The following is an 18,092-nucleotide window of genomic DNA, read 5'->3' as shown; positions in this document are numbered from 1 at the left end:
AAGCTTTATTTTTAAAGGGAAGTATTTGGGCTTCTTCTCTAGAATGAACTGACTCTCAAACTGTGGAAATAAGACCGGCAAGAAAAATGATCACTATCTCTTCAACTCCAATCTGCTTCATTTTAGTTATTCTCATTTTTTCCAGTAGAGAGACTGTTTTTGGCCTATCCCTGGCTTTTTCTTGCACTCACAGCAAGGGTCAGTGGCACAGAGAGCTTGAAAGTGAGAAATAACTGGTTTCATAGGAGCTGGTGTTGGACAGGGAAGCCTGGCATGTTGCAGTCCATGGAGTCACAAAGAGACACGACTGGGTGACTAAACTGATAAACTGACTTTGCCATCTCTTAGCTGTATTTAGGTTGCTATTAATAATACCTAACTTAAAGAATTGTGTTGTGGTCTAAATGAAATTATCCAGAATCATGTCTGCCATACACAAGGGATCAGTAAGTGCTAATTGCTTTTCTTAACCTTCTTCATTAGGTGAGGATGATGTGAATGAGATGTAGGAGGTAACTAGGAGAGAGTTTCCTTGGATTGAGTTGTTAGAATATGGTAATTGGCCATATGATGAGATAATTGGAGGGAAAAGGTTGAAAAATTACACCAAAATTAAGTTCTGTTTCCAGGTTTTTGTTTTTTGGGGAAAGGAGAATAGAAAAAAGCAGCGGTAAAGGTTGAAGTGTCATCATGGAGGCACATGGAAAAGCAGGAAGTGTGGTGTCATTGAAGCCTAGATAAGGGACTTTTATGAGGAGGAAGTGGTTATCTGTTGAGAGCTCCTGAGAAGTCAAGGAAGGCAGTGCCATGCTTAGGTTGAGACAGTTGAGGCACTGAACTGCCTTTGCATGATCTTGTGCCTAAGAACCTTCTCAAGTCTTACTATTTGGGTGCCTCAGCCCACCTCACCCTAGTCCTGGTCCTGAACTGGGGCGATCACTGGAAGAGTTGCTGGATGTGGCCCTCTGGATCTTCATAGTGAAGAGAGTTTCAGTGAAGGTTTGGTGGTCACAATGAGTAGGAGACAGGAAAAACCAAGCTTACTAATAATCACTTGTAAAATGCGAAAGAGAAAGTTGTTGAACTGGGTTTTAGATGTGATGGGAGGGACAGTAGAACTTCCACGTTGGAATCTCTAACAGGCAGATGGGAGTGTCAGAATAAAAGAGTGGAAGGTAGCATTTGAGGTCACTTCCAGAGAGATGAAGTTTAAAGGCACAGGATGACTATAATTTCTGACCCAGTGAAGTGTAGCAGACGATGTTTGAGAGCTGGAAAGAGGAGGAGGATGAGAGGAAACGGAGCCAGATGGAGCCCATGGACATTTTAAAAAGAATGAGAGCCCAGATAGAGTAGCATTCTGCACATCAGAGAAAGAGATGAAAATTAACATGATTCAGCTAATGGGTATAGAAAGGCAAAAGCGAGGAGGACTGAGGTCATGGAACTTGCTGACAATAGACACCGTATTTTCATAAGAGGGATAAACTGAAAGGAATAATTGGGTGGTGAAAAAGGTAGGAAGTCAGTGTAAATTAAGAAAGCAGATAGAAGAAGATGTGAGAATTGCAGTGAGAAGAGAGAACCAGGTTAAAACCAGTTATTCAACCTAGGGCTTCCCTAATAGCTCAGTTGGTAAAGAATCCACCTGCAATGCAGGAGACCCTGGTTCGATTCCTAGGTCGGAAAGATCCACTGGAGAAGGGATAGGCTACCCGCTCCAGTATTCTTGGGCTTCCCTTGTGGCTCAGCTGGTAAAGAATCCGCTTGCAATGCGGGAGACCTGGGTTCAATCCCTGGGTTGGGAAGATCCCCTGGTGAAGGGAAAAGCTATCCATGCTAATATCCTGGCCTGGAGAATTTCATGGACTGTATGGTTCATGGGGTCACAAAGAGTCGGACACTACTGAGCAGCTTTCACTTTGATTCAACATAGGTGAAAGAGGAGATTAAGAGAAAGGTGATATTCTAAAAAGAACCAGAGTTACTTGAGGTCCAAGAGGAGGAGGAAGGTACAGTATCAAGGGTGACTTTTAAAGGGTTTACAGAGAGAAGTTGATGCATCTTCATTGTTCTCTCCGTTGTATTTGGGAATGGACTGCATATTGATTCGAATACTTAGGGGGAGAGGGAGACACGAGGACAGAGCTCATGCCTTCAGGACTTGCTTTTCTCAGGCATTCTGTGGTTCTGTCCCCTCCTCACCCCAGGTTATTCTATTTAAACAGCTCTGATATCCTGGCCCTGTAATTAGAATTTGTTTGCTCTTGCTGATATTTTGTTTTCATTTCTGATTTACTGAGATTATTGCCTCAGCTTGTCTTTTTGTTTCATTGTGCTTTGGTCCTATTGGCTAATAGGTTATGTAAAATTAAGCTACAAGCACATAGATGAATTCATCTGTTTTCAAGATATCATTTTCTTATAAATGTTGGAATTTTTTAATTCCCCCATTGTCTTATAACACCTCAAATTCCCTGACGAATACTAATAATCCCTTTTCATTATAATTTCTGTTGTATTGTTTTATTGTTTATAGAGAATTAATTTATATTTATGTACTAAAATATAACATCCTTGACATCTTCTTATAAATACTGAGAAATATACTTGTCATATGCTCGTGGGTTTCTCTTCTACATATATGACAGCACAGCTACATCAGTTTAATTGACCTTGGCAATCTGCATCTGCTAGTGATGTGTCCCTCAGGGAGGGTTTCTGCAATTTTAAGCTGTGGCTTATTGAAGAACTTGTGTGTCACAATACAATTAAGTCTATATAAAAAAATCATTTCATGCATAACATTAAGTTGACTAAAAGTTCCTATTTCAAAACCGTTTCTTGTTTTAAAGCTACCTCAGAGTGTCTTTGTTTTTTAAATCAGCTCATTGGAACATAGTAGTAATTAAAGCCGAAAATTAACATAAATCTTGAATGTTTGGTATGAATAAAGGATGTTTTTGTTCCTTTAAAAGACTGCATAAAATTCCAGGCACCATATCATTTAACACATTTCTCTCCCATTTGCAGAATAATATAGGCTGTGAATAAGCACATTTTGGGATTCTTTTTCAAGTTCTTTTTCTGTTCATCTACGGAGCTACCAGGGCATATGCTGCAGTCTCCAGCAAGATGCAATCTCACAAAAATCTGTGGGGAAACTGTGTATGATCATAACAGAAAATCCCACTTTCCCCACCCCCATTATTTTATAAACAAGAAAGAAAATAATACAATCCTTCTATTAATATTCATTTAACACTTCACAGGAAATGACAAGCAGTTATTTGGTTTGCAAATGTAAATATACATTTTTCATCCACTTATGCTTTCACTCTTTCCAAGCCAGATAAAGGCAGAACAGAAGATATCCTTCAGAGACTTATTTTTATTGTATCCCAAGTTAGACATATCAGCAGAGATGTAAGAGAGCTGTGAGGAGTTCATAGAAGGATGGTTACAATGACGAGGATGAAAGTCTCCCTCGTAAGAAGCAGCTAAATAAATGAACTCCTTTCTGACAAATTATGAATAAAAGCACATGTATTTTTTTCACTGAATCTTTAATTTACATTCTAACTTAAATACTTTGGAGCTTTAAAAGTATGATTCAGTTCAGTTCAGTTCAGTCGCTCAGTCGTGTCCAACTCTCTGCGACCCCATGAATCACAGCACGCCAGGCCTCCCTGTCCATCACCAACTCCCGGAGTTCACTCAAACTCATGTTCATCAAGTCGGTGATGCCATCCAGCCATCTCATTCTCAGTCGTCCCCGTCTCCTCCCACCCCCAATCCTTCCCAGCATCAGAGTCTTTTCCAGTGAGTCAACTCGTCGCATGAGGTGGCCAAAGTATTGGAGTTTCAGCCCTAGCATCAGTCCTTCCAATGAACACCCAGGATTGATCTCCTTTAGAATGGACTGGTTGGCTCTCCTTGCAGTCCAAGGGACTCTCAAGAGTCTTCTCCAACACCACAGTTCAAAAGCATCAATTCTTCGGCGATCAGCTTTCTTCACAGTCCAACTCTCACATCCATACAAATGATGGAAGTAACTGCTGTCTTTCAAAAGAGTCATTGAAATTGTGAAAAGTGTTACTTGGATCCACAGTCAGAATCAACAAAATTTTAGAAAATTAATGATCCCCCCTCTTTCTCTCTCTTTCTCTCTCTCTACCTCTCATGCTTAAATATTGAGTCTACTGTGCTTATAGGGAAATGATCCTAATCATTTGCTCTTCTGGTTGTAATGAACAGTCATTCTTGTGTTAGCTGCTTAGTACCACTGATAGAAAACATTTCTGACTCACAAAAGGGTCACTTATATTCTTACAAGCTGTCCATGTTCTACTTTTTCAGTGATAAAGTTTGTTCAAATGATAAAGGACAAGTTGAACTATTAGATATTAAAATGCAAAGAAGTGATTTTATTTTGATTGATGTAAGTTTTGCTATACTATATCATAACAGCATAACCAATTGCTTGATCTCTCATTGCTTTCTATTTATTTATTAAATGAAGCTATGAACATTTTAAACTTGAAGGCCTGTAAAAAAGAATAGGGCGGAATTAAATTCATGATTTTTAAAAGAGAGCTGAGGTAATTTTTAATATGAGACATAAATTCTCTTTTGGAATAGAGTATCAGGAAGTTACTTGATTATTTATGAGGTTAGTTGGTTGTTACAAATGATAGAATATAATTAAAACAGTTTATAGTCAGATCTAAGGCTTCAAGTTATAATTGAATCAAATATTGAGGAAAGAGAGCATAATTTAAAAAGTAAACATGAGTATATATGAATGTCTAGAAACATAAAATAATACAATGTGTATCTAATGGAAAGACCTGTGAATAGAATTAGTGCTTTTGAATTCACAAATGCATATTCCTAAGTTGGTTGATAGTGTTAGTGCTAAATATTTTAAGAAATACAATAATTACTTATTAAACTTCTAGTAACATCTCCTGACTATTTATTGACTGAATTAGCGATGGCACTCTAATGTTAAAGTGAATCGTACCATGTGCATTAAATCATAAAAAATTATAAAACACATTACTCATGAATTTCACTTTAATTCAAGCATTTATTCGGCACCTACTATTTACGATTCACTGAGCTTGAGTAGATTCAAATTTTGTAAGACCTGAAGCCTATATAATTTGAGGGCTTTTCTATAAAAAAAGAAAAAAAATTGCAAATTCAAATTTAGGTCTTGAAAGAGACCCATGCAAGTGAGGGACCCTGGAGCTTAATCTTCAATAACTTCACAGTATATATGTCTTTGACTAATAGCTGCTGTGGGAAATCAAAGATAACTAAGGCATAATCCCTGCCTTGCTCAAGCTTAAAGTGAAATCTGTGCTAACCTTCAAGAGTATTCCTATAAAAAAATGAGAAAAATGTATAAAAAGGCTTTGATCTCCTAGTGAAATAGTTTCGAGTTCCTTCTCATTTAAAAATCATCTTTATTTCAGATCTCTATACAGGACAAGTTTGTATCAAAGTCTTGTACAAATAAGGTCATTTCTTATACAGGAGAATTATTTTTTATCTCTTGCATATGTTTATGCTTATCTATGGGGCTTCCTTGATAGCTTAGTTGGTAAAGACTCTGCCTGCAATGCAGGAGACCCCAGTTCGATTTCTGGGTCAGGAAGATCCCTTGGAGAAGAGATCGGCTACCCTTTCCAGTATTCTTGGGCTTCCCTTGTGGCTATACCATTCAATGATGGTGTGTTAACAGTTACCATTATTATAATAAGTTGAACAGATGAGTCATGCTCACTATCAAAGTTTTGCAACTCAGGTAACTGTCAACAGATGGTAGTGATGATCTGTTATGCAATAGGGAACAAATGTTAAGGTTTCTTTCCATGTGACTTTTAAAAACATTAGAAAACTCTTCTCATAATGCCATTCTTCATTGAAAATAATTATATGAACATTAAATTTTGCTCTCAATGAAAGGTGAAATTGCATAAAAAATACAAACAGTAGAAGATTTTTAAATAAAAACCTGAGCATGATGGCATTGACCCATCTACTAATTTATTCATCCATCCATCCATCCATCCATTCATCTATCCATTGAATTGAGTGTCTTCCATGTTTTAAGTGATATACTAGGCTTGGTGACACAGTGGTAAGCACCACAGCATGGACATATTCTTGTTCTCATGGAACCCACAGTCTTGTGGAGAAAACACAATCAACAATAGTCCCTTAATGCTTTTCTAGAATTCTAATCTGTTTCACACAGAAAGCTACAAACATGTACCAGAGTTTATTTTTATATTTTTTCTATTATTTTTATATATTTTCTATTATTCAGAAAAAGAAATTAGAATAACTTTTTTTTTTTACATTGGGCTATTTCATTTTGAACTTAAATTTTCAATCTAGTCAATAGCTAACTTTTGTGCTCCAAGAACTTCTATTATCTTCTCCCTTAGTTTACAGAGTTATATTTTCTTTTAAATTACAGTAAAGAATAGCTCCCTTTAGTATATCATGAGAAACTGTAGGGCTTCCCAGGTGGCACTAGGGTAATGAACCCACCCGTCAATGCAGGAGACATAAGAGATAGGAGTTCAATCCCTGGGTCAGGAAGATCATCTAGAGAAGGGCATGGAAACCCACTCCAGTATTCTTGCCTGAAGAATCCCACGGACAGAGGAGCCTAGTGGGCTACACTCCATAGGGTGGCAAAGAGTTGGACATGACTAAGGTGACTTAGCACACACACAGACACACGAAAAGCTGCTTAAAATTCATCACATGAATATCTGAAAAGAACATTTTATCTTAAACATTGGCTCAATTTGCTCCATCTATATATGGTACTATCTACCTTTCTTCATTTCTTCTCTAGATCAACTTCTTATCTAACTTACTTTCTTTCATCTCTTCCAAATATCCAGATCATGTGTCTAGTAAACTTCTTTAGAAAATTTTTCTTAAAGGGATTCAATTTCTCCCTTTTTCTGACATGTTTAAATTCACTGGGACACAGCATATTTAGCAGAAAATTTAAATCTCTTTTACAGAGAAATTTCCCCAAAGAACTAATGTTAATATTTGCATTTGTTGATTTTTGCTGGCTAATTTTAACTGTATTCTGGATTCATTAAATCACTTAACATTAAATGTAAAAACCTTAAAAAAATGTATAAGATTTTTTCTTGTTTATAAAACTTTCTGTGAAAGGAAGACATTGGCAATTGACTCAAATTCATAATATAACTTACACCTGTGTTACACAGGAATAAATTTTGAGTTATATGAGTAATAAATTTGTGAAAATAATGGTTATGGGCAAAATTTTAGAAAATGCATTTTATAACATTTAAAATATTTAAAGGACTGTAATCTCCCATACGTCTTAGACAAAAATAACAGATCTGAAATATTGCCTGTATCTGTACATGTGAGTTTTATTTTGAGTTGATTAAGTCAGTAAACTTTGAATGTATTGTTAACTCAGATATTTCATTAACTTTCCATTTCTATGGTTCATTAAAAACAGTTTTTTTAATCCCTAGAATAATAATTGAATCATAATTTTTCTTAATTTTCAAATTATTGTTATGTGTTGTACAAATTAGTCATTGCTTGCTTTCTTTCACTTTTTGCAGTAAAGGAAGCCTTGAGCCCTATAAAATTTAACAGATGGGATCTCCCAGAAGTAGATCCAGAAACTATGCAAACCAGTGAACCATGGGTGTTTGCAGGTGGTGATGTTGTTGGTATCGCCAACACTACAGTGGAATCCGTGAATGATGGAAAGCAAGCCTCTTGGTACATTCACAGATATATACAGGTAGGCGTTTACCATCAAATTCAGTTAATTTTTTTCCAGTGGATTAGTACTTCATTTATCTTTGCTACTTATTCGTATGAGCATTTCTATAAGGTGTATAGAATATAATTCCTGCCTGCCTCCTTTTGGTATCTTTGTTTTCTTACATGCTAACAGGATTTACTTTGTCTTTAATGTTGCCTTGAATATTTTTCTTCCTCTTTGTCCCGACTATTTAGTCTGTTCTGATTGTTCTGCTACTCTTTCTGTAATTCATCCATGACTACTTACTTCCTAGGTAGGGCTTGGACTTGGTACTGATTCCATCATATTTTTATGTTCAGTTAACCTTCTTACTCACACCTCCCTTGTGACTCAGCTGGTAAAAGAATCCGCCTGCAATGCGGGAGACCTGGTTCGATTCCTGGGTTGGGAAGATCCCCTGGAGAAGGGAACAGCTACCCACTCCAATATTCTGGCCTGGAGAACTCCATGGACTAGTCCATGGGGTTGCAAAGAGTTGGACACGACTGAGCGACTTTCACTGTCACCTCACTTTGGCATCTCTGAGTAATGGAGCTTGAGATACCAGGATGTGGACTAGTGTGGTGTCCCAGAAATATAAAGGTCTAGTTATGGTTGTAAACCGTACTGGCCGTGCACTGAGACAAAAGTGTGATTTAGGAAGCAGTGTTTTTGCATGCATGCATGCTAAGTCACTTCAGTCATGTCTGACTCTGAGATCTTATGGACTGTAGCCTGCCAAGCTCCTCTGTCCATGTGATTCTCTAGGCAAGAATACTAGAGTGAATTGCCATGCCCTGCTCCAGGCTATCTTCCCAACCCAGGGATAGAACCTGCGTCTCTTATGTCTCCTACATTGCTGGCAGATTCTTTACCACTGAGCCACTGGGGAAGCTGTGCAGTGTTTTGGGGAGATGATAAATCTAAATTAAGGATTCTTCCAAATTAGTCATAAATCGTGAGTTTAGGCTAGGAAGAAAGGGGAAAAGGAATGGAGTTTTAGCATACGGAAATATGGGAACACAAAGGCATCGGTGGTGGTTTCAACTGCAGACTCTGCAGCATCTGTATTTTGGAGTGTCCCATGACCTCAGAAATACATAGCAGGAACTGAGGATGGACTCCTGCTTTGGCTCTTTTTGCTTTTCCTGTCCCCAAACCTATCACCCTTTTTGTATTTCCTCATTCTTCTCTTATATTCATACTATTTTCCCTGGGCACCCACGTGCTTAACTCCCTACTGTGTATCTCCAGTAGGAAATTCTGTCCGTGGTCTCACTGGCTGCTGAACATCTTCACTTGTCTAAACTACATTTCAAATTCACTACTCCACTTGTATATATATTTTCCCTACACTTCAAACTCACTGCTTTTAAACCAAACACAATCTCCTAAACTTGTTTTACTTCCCATATTTAAAATTTCTGATTCCTAGAGTCAAATTCTCTACATCAGTGGTCCTCAGACTCTGGATTCAGTTCAGTTCAGTCACTCAGTCGTATCTGACTCTTTGCAACCCAATGGACTGCAGCATGCCTGCTTTCCCTGCCCATCACCAAGTCCTAGAGCATGCTCAAACTCACGTCCTTTGAGTCAGTGATGCCATCCAACCATCTCATCCTCTGTCGTCCCCTTCTCCTCCTGCCTTCAGTCTTTCCCAGCATCAGGGTCTTTCCCAATGAGTCAGTGCTTCTCATCAAACGGCGAAAGTATTGGAGTTCTAACTTCAGCGTCAGTCCATATTCAGAACTGATTTCCTTTAGGCTTGACTGGTTGGATCTCCTTGTTGCCCATGGGACTCTCAAGAGTCTTCTCCAACAGCACAGTTCAAAAGCATCAATTCTTAGATGCTCAGTTTTCATAATGGTTCAACTCTCATATAAATGTATGATTACTGGAAAAGCCATAGCTTTGACTATACAGACCTTTGTCAGTAAAGTAGTGTCTCTGCTTTTTAATATGCTATCTAGGTTTGCCATAGCTTTTCTTCTAAGGAGCATGCATCTTTAAATTTCATGGCTGCAGTCAACTTCTATAGTGATTTTGGAGCCCAAGAAAATAAAGTCTGTCACTGTTTCCATTGTTTCCCCATGAAACATGGGGAAAACATTTGCCATGAATTGGAAGATGAAGTGATGGGATCAGATGCCATGATCTTAGTTTTTTGAATGTTGAGTTTTAAACCAGCTTTTTCACTCTCCTCTTTTACTTTCACCTAGAGGCTCTTTGGTTCCTCTGTTCTTTCTGCCATTTTCTTTCACTTTTTGGCAGAAAACAAAGAGACTCTGAATTCCTCAGGCTAATAAAACTTTCAAAGTCAGTTGGAAACCGATATATGGTCAATGGCTTCTTATTTTGCTGAGTAACAGCATTAAAATAGACATTCAAACACATGAAATTATACTATTTACTTTCATTTATTAACAGGCTACGTAATGAGAAAAGCAGTAAACAGCATAGTCTCAGAATAGAGTTTTTTCTTAAGAAAACAGTTGAAAAAGTTACACTGGTGTGCTTATACATATATTTTTCTCATAAAACAGCACAATTGTGTGAACTCTTATTTATGAGCTACTTATTTAAATTTTCTTTTCTTCCCTCTCATATATACCTGATCAGTTTGATCCCTATACAGAATTTCATACACTTATTTTAATTTCCTTATTTTTTGTGTGAAATACAATTTTTGGTTGACCAGACATGTCACTGACCAGCCTGTTAGCTCCTTGAAGAAATGAAAGTGGACTCAGGAGAAAAGGCTTTTGTGCTAGGTCAGCAAAAAACCTAGTGAAGATATGAATTCAGTTTGCAGAAGTGAAAATGATGGGAAGGCAGCAATGCTAAAGAGATTTGAAAAGGTAAAATTGAACACAGGCAAGTGGAGAATGGTTTGTCTTATTATTTTGTATATATTTAAATCCATTTATAGCTTTTAAGATAACTATTTACTATACATTATGGAGGTGGTGTTTTTGTGGTGCTTCACAATTATCATTCAGAGGGATTCTTAAGAGTATTTTTTAATTCATTGTTATCTTTCTACTTTTCTAAATCTGATAAATATGAACTAATAGAAATGAACAGTCATTTTACTTAGTTTCCACTTACTCATAAAAGATATGATGAAAAAAAGTGCATATGATTTAAATATATATATGCTGCTGCTGCTGCTAAGTCACTTCAGTCGTGTCCGACTCTGTGCGACCCCATAGACGGAAGCCCACCAGGGCCCCCCGTCCCTGGGATTCTCCAAGCAAGAACACTGGAGTGGGTTGCCATTTCCTTCTCCAATGTTGAAGGTGAAAGTGAAGTCACTCAGTCGTGTCCGACCCTTAGCGACCCCACAGACTGCAGCCTACCAGGCTCCTCCATCCATGGGATTTCCTAGGCAAGAGTACTGGAGTGGCTTGCCATTGCCTTCTCCGAAATATATATATATATATATATATATATATATATAATTTCTAGGAATGATAGTTTTTAATATATAAAAATTAAAAATTAGTGACCAGAAAGCGTTTTGGATTTGGCTGCAGGATTCAGATCAGTCAAAGTATTGAATGGCACTTTAAAACAGAGTTAAAATGGAAGGTAGGTAAAATCTCTGTCAGGTTAATACTTCCACCTTTCTGTGAGGGTGCTGGATACAAAATGCTAAGCAATTATGAGACTACAAAGGAATAGACAGATGAAGTAGGATTTTTCTCTCTATACTGTCAGTATCTTAGTTCTGGCCTCTGTCACCTCTTAAAATTGTCTCCAATTTCCTCCTGTCAAATTCAAGGCCCATATACCGAGGCCAGAGTTTTCTTTCTGGAATACAAATTTTTCATTTAAAACTCTTCAGAGGCTTCTCTTTATACTCAAGTGGAGTATGCTTCTGTTTGTGTGTTCAATCACTCAGCAGTGTCAGATTCTTTGTGGACCCCATGGACTGTAGCCCGCCAGGTTCCTTTGTCCATGGGATTTCCCAGGCAAGAATACTGGAGTGGGTTGCCATCCCACTCCTCCAGGGAATCTTCCCAATCCAGGGATCAAACTCATGTCTTCTGTGTCTCTTGAATTAGCCAGTGCGTTCTTTACCACTAAGCCACCTGGGAAGTTCATACTCCTCTTTATACTTCATAGCTCGTGAAACCAATTTGAATTTCCCCTAACACATCAAGATTCTTCCTACATCTGGTCCTTTCCCAACTCCAGTCATTTCACAAGTCTTCATCCCACTTGTCCTTCAGGTTTTGCTTCCTCCTCCTCTTCCAGGAACACATTCCTCCTTGTGTGTTCTTTAGCATCCTGTCATTCCCTGATTGGAGTCTTCTTACTGGTCTGATGCTGCACTAGCCAGTGATGTGCTGTTTACTAATATATCCTCAAAATAAAAAATATATTAATTCATTAAATAGAAAAAATATGTAGTGATCATTGATTTTAAAGGAATTTAAAGAAGAGTTAAGAGAACTAAAAATTTGTTATATAATTAGCATTGTAAATAGTGTTTTCTTATGACTATAAGAATTGTAGTATTCATTTAGAAAACTTTCTATAATGCCTGAAGTATATTTATGAATGAAAGCTTATAACACCTTGTCTTATATTATGCTTTAACGAAAAATGTAACACTGGATAATGGATTAAAAAAAAAGACTGTATGTATATTATAGTCTTATTTTATGCATGAAGTCAATGCAGTTGGATAGACTTTCTTTGCAATGTACATTTTTAGATAAATATGGTTATTAAAGATACCCAAGTTGAGATTTCAGTATTCTCATAGTTATCTGAAGTGATCTTTACTTATATTTTATTGGTTAATTTAATCAGTTACCACTTATTGAGTACTAGCTCTTGGTCTAACACTTGACTTTGGGAGGATACCAAAGTGAATAAATGAGGGGAAGTATAAGGAGTCAGGTTTTTGGGTTCTGGATTGAACAGACCAGATTTCAAATTCCATTCTAGCAGTTTCAAACTGTATGACTTTGGTAAAATCACATCATTGTTCCAAGACGTGGAGTTCTTAGGAGAAAATAAATGAATTATTAATATCAATATCAATAAATTGTTAATGGTCATTAATAAAGGAGAAATGATAAAGTTGCTACCCTATTGGATTTCAGGGAAAAATACAGAAGAGAATTTGGAAAGCTCTTAGTCAAATAATAAATACTTATTTGTAAATTATTAGAGATTGTTCCCTGTGAACAATTAAAATGGTATCAACAAAAGTTATAAAATTGGAGATTTGAATAGAATGTGAAAGTATAGTATTTTAATAGATGAATATTGAAAGAGACTTTCAGATAATGATCAGAGCATTTTATCTAGTAATTCACTTATTTATCCATTTGCATCCGTCTCTCCATGTAGTCATTCTTGCATGGATTCATTCATTCATCCAATAAACAATATTTTTTTTTAAATAGTGCTTTAAAAATAGTTATGTAAACATACATATAATACAAAATAGCAAATGCAATAATATGAAGTGTAAAGGCACAAGGAAGTATGGAAGAGATGATGATTGAGTCTGTCTGGCTGTATGTATCAGGATATGGAGTCAGCAGACTTCATATGAATCAAGATATGAGTAAAGAGGGAAGATAAGAAAAACTGGAAGAATATTGAGTGATTTGAATTGCTGTAACTGAAAGAACACTGCTGGATAAGATTGCATAGCTTGCTCAAGGTGCAAGGGGTACCCAAAGCAGGGTACCAGTTGGCTGAAATCCAGCCCGAGCTGCACTCACTGAACAATGAATGGTACCTTTTGTTGTGCTGCTTCTATTCAAGAGCAAGAGTGTCTTCCTTGAATTTTCACAAAGGTGTTTTCTGCCTGCTCCGTAAGCCTTGCACCTGTGCAGCAGCTTCGTTTTATTTCACCAATAGTCTGTCTGGGCTAGTGGAGACCCTGAACATGGAGACTATATAGGAAAAATAGGAGAATGGACCTGTTATAATACTGGGGGTTAGAAAATGATGAGAATACCCAGCTTGGGAATTTAATTTGATGTATGCAGTGGGGCAGAAATGTGGTAAGAATTGTTTGAACAAAAAAGTGGCGAGTGTCAGATGTAAAATTAACAAGGAGAGGAATATTTTTCATTTTGTCAACATTTCCCCCCCTTGCAAGTCATTATTTTAGAGTATTAAACTTACTCTTCTTTGGTTGTATACTAATGTGATCCAATATGACTTCACCTTACTTGTTTGAAATACTATGTTAGTGGAGTCCAGGCATATTTAAGTTTTCTTCTTACACTTAAGTAAGAATACTGACTAAGATCATTTTGACAATGTACCCAAAGAAAGAGTATGTAACTGAAAGAGTGACTGCAGGTAAACAAAACCAATGAAATTTAAAATTGATACTTCTACGTATATCTTTCTAATGGATTTATTTATTTAAGTAATGTGTATGTATGTATGTTTGTGTCTGTACGTGTGTGCGCACGTATGTTAACAGATGGCTAGATAAAAAGTTCTGTACTAGGGAAAAATAAAGTTGACCACATTAACCCATCAGCCTTTCTTCTCTAAAGGAGCTTATGATGTTGTTTGAATTCAGTTATTTTATCCATGCGAAATAATTAGAGAAAAATATGTATGGCATAATAGAAAGCTAAATTTACTACAACTAGTAAATGCTAGTGTAGTCAAGTCAATGTTGGCTAGACTTCGGTGAGAAGACTCCCCAAAGAAGTAGCCCCTGATTTTTATCCTCTTTGAAACATGCCTTTTTTATTAACTTGTCAAATGTTGAAATAACAACAGCTAATTCTTTAGTATCTGGGCTTCCCAGGTGGTGCCAGTGGTAAAGAACCTGACTGTCAGTGCAGGAGACATAAGATATGGGGATTTGATCCCCGGGCCAGGAAGATCCCCTGTAGGAGGGCATGGCAACCCATTCCAGAATTCTTGCCTGGAAAATCTTGTGGACAGAGGAGTCTGCCAGGCTATACAGTCCATAGGGTTGCAAAGGGTTGGACACGACTGAAGCAACTTAGCACACAGTTGTTTAGCATCTATCATAAATTGTGCATTTTTGGGTTAAATGACCCTGTTAAACAGGCATCATTATCTGTGTTTCATAGTTGGTAAAAATAAAGTTTCAAATGATAAATCTTCAAGCTCAGTATCCTGTTTTAGAAATGAAGCCAGAATTTGAACACACAAGTGTCTGTTCCCTTATACCAAACTACTTCCCTGGTACTTTTCAACTCTGAAATGTTATTTTTCTTGCCAATTAGCTGCAGTCCTTGATATTAATATCTTCCCCTACTTTATGTGTTAAAATTTAAAAATAAAATAATACAATAGAACTTCTCCTGAGAGTTCTTCTGTAGTTTGAAGCTGAAATTAGAAGATTGTGATTGGAGGCTGTAGTCATTGTATAACTTAATTCTTATTAAAAATATACCTTAACCAGAATGATTAGGTCAATGGAAAATTCTAGGAATTTAAACTTTCCAGAGAAAGAAAATAAGGGGACAATTAATTAGTATGATTAAAGACCATTTAATTATTAATTGGGGTAAAAATTAGACAATTATATAGGTACATATAGAAATTTATTAATGGTAAATTGGTTAAATCCAGAACATTTATTTAAAAACACAAGAGTACAAAAATATTGTCGTCCTATGAAACAATAATCACCAATTTGTTGGTTAATCCAAAAAAGTTAAAATGGGATTATATAAGAAAAATATATACATACTTTTAAGCATATCATTTTATTTTAAAGCATTTAGATATTGTCTCATTTTCATTTCTATTTAAAAAAATAAGCAAGGCCAGGATCTATTCAATCTACTCTCTGGAGTTCTAACATATTTCTTCTATTAACCTATCTATAACATATTGTCTACAACTTCCTTTTTTTTTTAAATGGAGCAACATTTTCAAGGAACAGACAGAGCAATTTTCTGAATCTCTATAATTGCCTTGAAGTCATTTCAGTTCTTTCTCTCACACCTAATTTGACAGCCACTGTTTTTTAGTATCTCACCTTTTTATCATACCTTTGAAAATATTCAACTTAGTTTTTACAGAATCAGCCCGATTTCTTTTCACATTCATACAGCTCATCAGTTTATGTAATTTTTATTTATACTTAGAACCAACACAAATGGGATAAGAAACGTACAACTGACTCTTAATAAGCACACAACTCAATGGATAGAGTAGAAGGTTCATAGGCACATAGGGGTACCCATCCCATTACAAAATTTAGGACTCCTTGGCTTTCCTTTGTATGTCTCAGAGAGGAAAAGGAGAGAAGAAACTAGTTCAGTGAATCTGTTTGCTAAAACAACTTCATAAAGAGAGTGTGAAAAGTGCTTAAGACCCTACTTTACCAAAGAGAAGAGTTGATACCAAACATTATTTACAAAAAGGCAGTCATTCAGAAGATTCAGCACTTGCTTTCTTCTAGTATTAACATACAAACAGAAATTTAGACAGAAAAAGTAGAGGAGGGAAAAGGCTATATGATATCTCATCATGTGCTATGTTCTACTCTGAGAAATTGGACATAGAACACAAGCTGCTGCTGCTGCCAAGTCACTTCAGTCGTGTCTGACTCTGTGCGACCCCACAGACGGCAGCCCACCAGGCTCCCCCATCCCTGGGATTCTCCAGGCAAGAACACTGGAGTGGGTTACCATTTCCTTCTCCAATGCATGAAAGTGAAAAGTGAAAGTGAAGTTGCTCAGTTGTGTGTGACTCTTCGTGACTCCATGGACTGCAGCCTACCAGGCTCCCCATCCACGGGATTTTCCAAGCAAGAGTACTGGAGTGGGGTGCCATTGCCTTCTCTGAGAATACAAGCTAAATTCTTCTAAATATAATCCTAGATCAGAAGATCATTTTCCCTAAAGTATTCATGGTAGTTCTCAAAAAACGATCTTATAAACATTAACTGTGTGTATGCATGCTTAGTCGTGTCTGACTCTGTGACCCCTTGGCCTGTAGCCCACCAGACTCCTCTGTCCATGAGATTTTTCAGCAAGAATACTGGAGTTGGTAGCCACTTCCTCCTCCAGGTGATCTTCCAGTCACAGGGACTGAAGCCGTGTCTCCTGGTTTGCAGGTGGATTCTTTACCTCTGAGCCATAAGATAAGCCCTATAGACATGAGACATTATATTAAATAAAACAATCTAAACATATGGAAGCTATAATCTCAAAACTCACAGTTTTATTACATCATTAGGGTGATCCCCTAGTCATGTCATTCTGTGATTCAGAATTCTATTCTATTTTATTATTTTTTAATTTTTATTTAATAAATGGTACAAAGCATAATGCCAAAAACATTAACAGAATTTCACCAAATGAAAAAAATACTATAGAATATACAGTTGCAAAAATCTACATTAAGTTATTTTACAACTGCCTCAAGAAGTGACTCAGCAGCAGCAGCAGCAGCAGCAAGCTGCAAAAAGAAAAAAAAAACCAATGCCATACCTAAGTTATCCCTCTCTCAAAATAATACCATTTATATTATAAACCACGAGCTCCCCATCAAAAGACGGGAACTGCTTTTGTTAATTCATATATATATATATATATGACTGTATCACTTTGCTATACACCTGAAACAAACACAACACTGTAAATAAAGTATAGTACAATATAAAATAAAAATAATTAATAGATCTTTGGGGCTTTACACTGAGTTAGAGTTCCTATCAGAGGGATAACAGCACCACAGCCGCACTGGATCCTCATGAAGGAGGCACACGAACGACTGGATTACAAGAGTTACAGGAATGAGAGCTGCTCATTTCCCAGAAACTATAGCTCACAGAAAACCGACAAAGGCACGAGATACAGACCGTTCACTTATGAATGTGTAAAACTCAAAAGAGTCCACATCACTTCTACAACATGTCAAAAGTTGTAGAATTCTATTTTAATTCTATTTTAAATTCACTGCCTCTTTTGTGAGTCTGTGTGTGCTTAGTTGCTTAGTCGTGTCTGATTTTTTGCAACCCCATGGACTATACCCCTCCAGGCTCCTCTGTTCATTGGATTTCCCATGCAAGAATACTGGAGTGGGTTGCCATTTCCCTCTCCTTACTATCTTATATGTAATATTAAAAAAACCCACAATATTTATTACTTGCACTGGAAGGGTTTCACTAAATTTATATGTTGCTGCTATGAAAGCAGTTGTAGTGATATAAAGATGAATATTGAACAACAGAAGACAAGAGTTAATAGTAGAAAGATAAATATGAAATGTATAGAAATTCAAA

General features: G+C 36.7%; 1 protein-coding gene across 1 annotated transcript in view; it reads left to right on the top strand.

Annotated features, from left to right (window-relative positions):
* DPYD (dihydropyrimidine dehydrogenase) overlaps positions 1-18,092 on the top strand; it is a 955,731-nt gene that overhangs the window by 424,458 nt on the left and 513,181 nt on the right. The window contains exon 12 of the mRNA XM_055402118.2: positions 7,644-7,828. Within this exon, the coding sequence (XP_055258093.2) occupies positions 7,644-7,828 (185 nt within the window). The remainder of the gene's footprint in view (positions 1-7,643; positions 7,829-18,092) is intronic.

Source organism: Moschus berezovskii, chromosome 4 (genome assembly GCF_049115385.1).
Source record: "Moschus berezovskii isolate FMDL1 chromosome 4, NW_MosBer_1.0, whole genome shotgun sequence".
Taxonomy (NCBI): domain Eukaryota; kingdom Metazoa; phylum Chordata; class Mammalia; order Artiodactyla; family Moschidae; genus Moschus; species Moschus berezovskii.
The sequence above is the reverse complement of the archived record's forward strand: the minus strand, read 5'-3'. Positions and strand labels throughout refer to the sequence as shown.